The sequence below is a fragment of the Ochlerotatus camptorhynchus genome, unplaced genomic scaffold, assembly GCF_037179485.1.
Source record: "Ochlerotatus camptorhynchus isolate MF236.1 unplaced genomic scaffold, CSIRO-AGI_Acam_v1.1 ptg000201l, whole genome shotgun sequence".
NCBI classification, from domain to species: Eukaryota; Metazoa; Arthropoda; class Insecta; order Diptera; family Culicidae; genus Ochlerotatus; species Ochlerotatus camptorhynchus.
In genome coordinates, this window is record NW_027040691.1 from 914,752 (window position 1) to 919,963 (window position 5,212).

Genomic DNA, 5,212 nt, shown 5'->3' on the forward strand with positions numbered 1-5,212 from the left:
GCAGCTGCTCTGTAGGCAACACTGTATTTTGCAGTGTGACATAGTAGCCATGATTTTTGTGTCCTATTCAACGCCCCAGAAACACCAATGTTGCCTGCTGACCAGTTGATTGAGCATGATCATAAGACATCAGCGCATTGAACAATTGATAACTTTCGATCCTTGCATTTAATCAAAAAATGGTCTTCAGCAAAGTTGTAGCTGGGAAAATTTCCTACAAGTACAGTTGAAAGTTTTTGAAGCAAACCGATATGGTGAATTATTAGATAGACATGAACAGAAATCTTGGTTTTACCATAGTAATTCCCATACAAACTTCAAATGGTTTGTGCCATCTCAGTTTCTCACCAAATGAGTTCAAATTTTGAGAGGTTAGTCAGGATCAGATTTGGAATCGTTTAAGTATTGTGGAGCGAAAATTTCAAATTTTGCATCACTCTAGTGTGCACAGATCTCTTCATTAGGGGGGCGATCCAACTAAAAATATCTTCGGCGCTATTGAGGGGCGTATTGATTTTAGTGAGACAGATGATGGACTGGGTGGTGTTAGCGAATTAAACGTCCAAAATACTTGTTCCCAAGATTAATGCTGACAGGGAAGGGGGAGCTGCATCCTTTTCGGAGGATGTGGCTTACAAAACCCGAGCGTCTGTTCTCCATGTTAGGGGCGGCCACTGGCGTGCACATGGTGGGCAAGGTGGAGCAATTGCCCCTCCTTTTATATATAAGATGTTTATTTCCACATTTTCAAATTATGATATAAAATAACTTGATTTATTGATAACTTGATTTGCAGGTAAATAACTTCATTTTATACTATAAGGGCACTGAAAACCTTTTATCGCATCCATTCCTTTGAGATGGTGTCTGAAAATTGCACCACAACAATGCATGAATGGACAAACTTCAATGAAAATTTTTGGTCAAAAATTGCACCACAGTGGCGCATACAAAAAAAATTCTGGAGTGATTTGTTTTTTTTTAAAAAGGTTCATGAAGAGTTAAAAGAAGAGGGTAAATTTAAGGTTGAAAAAATTCACCTTCGTTGTGATAAATTGTAGAAAAAGCTTTTTATTGAATAATTCTGGGGTAAAAATATCATCAATGAATAATTCTGGTGGAAAAATTGAATCACGCAAAACATTTGGTGGTGCACATTTAACTGAAAATTTCTGGTAGAACGTTCGCAACACTGTGGTGAATGTAGAAGCAAGGTTTATTCATGTTTCTGGTGCATAATTTGCATCGTTCTGATGAATGCAAGCTTCAGTGAAAATTTATGGTGGAAAATTTGCACCATTCTGATGAATGAAGAGGCAAAGCCTGAAAATTGCACCACAAAGGTACATAGTGAAACAAACTTCACTGAACATTTTTGGTGCACCGTTCTGGTGAATGGAGGAGCATGCTTTATTGAAAATTCCTGGTGCAAAATTTGTATCGCTCTGATAAATGAAACGAACAGAAAATTTCTGGTGGAACACTTGCACTGGTCTGGTAAATGAAGGCACAAGCTTTATTTAAAATTAAGCTATATTGAAAACTACTGTAGAAAAATCTGCACCGTTCTGTTGAACGGATGGGCAAGCTTGTCGGAAAATGTTCGGTCTCAAATTTGCATCATTTTGCTCAATAGAGGAACAAACTTTAATAATAATTTCTGGTGTAAAACTTGCACCATTCTGATGATTGGAGGGAAGCTGCTTTACTGAAAATTTATGTTGAAAAATCTGAAAATAGGAGCAAGCTTTATTTGGTGGAAAACCTGCTACATTCTGATGATAGGAAAAGCAAACTATATTGAAAATGTCTGGTGGAAAATGGAAAAAGGATATCTGCACCAATCAGAAGATTGGAGAACAATTTTTATTGAACATTAACGGTGGAAAATTTGCATCGTTCTGGTCAATTGAAATTTTCTGGTGTAAAAATTTCTGGGGCAAGTTGTATTGAAAATTTATGGTGCAAGATTTGCAACAATCTGCTACATGGAGGCGATAGCTGAATTGAAAATTCCTGATGTAAACTTTGCACAGTTCTGGTGAATTGAGGGTCAAGCTTTATTGAACATTTCTGGTAGAAAAAACTTAAACGTTTTGGTGAATGGACGGACAACTTAAACTTGACTTCCGAGAAGAACCTCAAGGGTATTGAATTCTAAAGACAAGTTTCAAAAGAAATGATTTCTGGGGATGATTCCAGGAAAATTCTGCGAATAATTTCTAGTGAATCCTGCAGATAGTTCCAAAATAATTTCGAAAGGAATACCGAGATAATCAAATTTTGAATGAAATTCCAAAGGGATGTTGGGGAAAATTTCAAGGAAATTCCGAGGATAACTTCAAGCTCATTTCGGTAAGAATTTCTGGAGAATACAGAGGAAATTCTTCTGAAAATTTAGGGGAATTTCAGTTCCAAGGTGTTCTGAGAAAAAAATCTAAAATTCGAGAAATTGAAAACGACGAGAGGGCTGTCAAATTCATCTTATACTCCTGCCAAAAGTTCTGCATCGCTTCGGGCAGTGGATCATCCCAACCGCACTGCTGCTTCCACAATGCTTGGAGAAATATCTTGGCAATGACGACAACTGGACCCATCAATCCTAACGGGTCAAACAGGCGAGCTGCTTCTGCGAGAACGACGCGTTTCGTGAGCACTGCTTCGTTTTCCCACTTAGGAGAATGGTATCGGAAATTGTCTGAATGCGGCTCCCACAGTAACCCCAAAGTTTTCACTGGTGAAGTTGAGGAATCAAGCTCTAAAGTGGCACGATCATCGAGGAGATCGGATGGCAATTCGGCTAACAATTCCTTGCAGTTGGAGTTCCACTTTCGCAGGTTGAATCCACCTGATGAAGTTAGCGTGATCATTTCCTTTGCCAGCTGCTTCGCTTCGTCGACGTTGTCCGCTCCAGTCAGCATGTCATCGACGTAAAAATCTTCCTTCAACACCTTAGCTGCGCGAGGATAAGTGAGAGCTCCTTCTTTTGCCAGTCGCTGTAAGCACTTTGTCGCCAAGTATGGTGCAGATGCAGTCCCGTAAGTGACAGTAGCTAACTCGTACGTTCGGATCGGTCCGTCAGGGGAATCTCGGTAGACGATCCGTTGTAGGCATCGGTCGAGTAGATAGATGAGTATCATCCGAAACATTTTTTCCACATCCGCTACAATGGCAATGCGGAACAAACGGAATCGGAGTGTGATGGCGATCAAATCCTCCTGAACTACAGGTCCAACCATTAGCGCATCGTTGAGCGATACACCGCTGCTGGACTTACAGGACGCGTCGAAAACGACACGTAGCTTCGTTGTTGTACTATCCAGTTTGAAAACTGCATGGTGGGGAAGATAGTACACGGGAAACTGCTCTTCGACGTCCGGAACTTGCACCATGTGACCAAGTCGCTCGTATTTGTGGATGAAATCTGCGTACGCTGCCTTCAACTCGGGATTCAACTGGAATCGCCTCTCCAAGCCCAAAAATCTCCTTGTCGCTATGTTTCTGGACTCGCCGAGCTGATTGATGATGAATTCACGCTTTGGAAGTGCGACGATAAATCTGCCTGCATCATCACGAGTGGTTGTTTGATCGAAGAATGCTTCACACGCCGTCTCCTCTACCGATTGACTACTACTGGAACGACAGGTTTCTATCTCCCAGAACTTCGTCAACTGTTCTTGCAGGTTTGCAAGTGTGCACGAATACGATAATGTGCGATGCATCGTGCCTGGTTGATCGGCTGCTCGACCGGAAACCACCCATCCAAAGACTGTATTTTGCAGTGTAGGGCCTTCATCTCCAACCTTCTCACGACCGTCAGAGAGCAGATTGAGGTAGTGTTCTGCTCCGATTATCAGATCAATGCGACCAGTTTCGTGGAACTGGGGATCCGCAAAGCTGATGTTAGTCGGGAGCGTCCAGTGGTTCACGTTGATTCTTCGTGCAGGCAAGGTTGCCGTTAACTCCGGCAAAACGTAGAAATTCATCTCCTCACGGTACGATGACATTTCCTGAGAGCGAGGTAGAACTGCTGCCTTAACTACCTTCCGCGCTACGACGACTGAACCACCGATTCCTTGGACTGACAGTTGTTCAGGTGAAGCTCGAAGCTTGAGTTTACTGGAGAAGTTCGTCGTCATGAAGCAGAATTGCGAGCACGAATCTAGTAACGCTCGAGCTAGTCGTGAGTTACCGTAACTATCTTTAACACACACAATGGCGGTGGACAGTAGAATATCTTGTGTGGATAGTGTATTGGTTGGAAGCGCGATAGTGTTCTGGGTTGGGCATGGTTGGTTTGTGGTGGACAGTGGTGCAGTGTTATGCGAGTGTAATAAGGGAAGAGAACTTGTAGACTGGTGAGCGCTGTGAGCATGTGTTTGTTGGTTCTGGTTTGGTATTTGTGTCTGTGGTTGTTGCTGATTACCAGCTGGAGGTCTACTTTGTTCTTGTGGGACGGAGGATATGTTTCTAATAGCGCTTGACTGCTGTGATTCTGGGTGCAACAGGGAGTGATGCTTCTGATTACAGTGGTGGCACACGCCCTTGCTGCAAAATCGTGCCTGATGTCCTGGCGATAGACAATTCAAGCAGAGCATCACTGCGTTCATGCACCTTCAGCTTCAAAAATTTCACGCAGTGAAAAGCGGAATGAAATCCGTCCCCACAAAACAGACACTTGTTCGCTGACTTGACTGCTGAGTTACTGACGGATGGCTTCGATCGTTTCTCTGGTATCGGCGTGGATTTGGCAGGAGCGACGGACTGCAACACGGAGCAATGATCTCGTAGAAAGTGGATGAGGTTTTCATACTTCGGCACCTTCTTCGAATTATGATGTGCTTCCCAGTTCCGAAGCGTTGCTGAGTCCAAACGAGAACACACCATGTGAACCAGAATGGTGCTCCAGTTATTGGTCTTTTCTCCTACCTTCTTCAACATCAGCAGGTTTTTATCGAATTCGCTGATAAGACGATTAAGCGACTCGTAACTCTAACTCCTGGTTGGCTCCACAGCAAAAAGTGCATCGAGATGAGCCTTGACGATCAGCTTTTTGTTTTCGTACCGTTTCTCCAGCGTTTCCCAGGAAACTGCGTAATTTACGTCAGACATTTCCACCGAGTTGATTTCCTGTAACGCTTCTCCATTCAACGACGATCGAAGGTACGTAAACTTGTCCATATCCGTTAGCTGTGGATTATTATGGATCAAG

General features: G+C 42.9%; 1 protein-coding gene across 1 annotated transcript; it reads right to left on the reverse strand.

Annotated features, from left to right (window-relative positions):
- Positions 1 to 2,408: 2,408 nt before the first annotated feature.
- Positions 2,409 to 4,007, reverse strand: LOC135702849 (uncharacterized). The gene has a single exon (XM_065223890.1). It carries the CDS (start codon positions 4,005 to 4,007, stop codon positions 2,409 to 2,411), a length of 1,599 nt encoding a protein of 532 aa, XP_065079962.1.
- Positions 4,008 to 5,212: the final 1,205 nt, after the last annotated feature.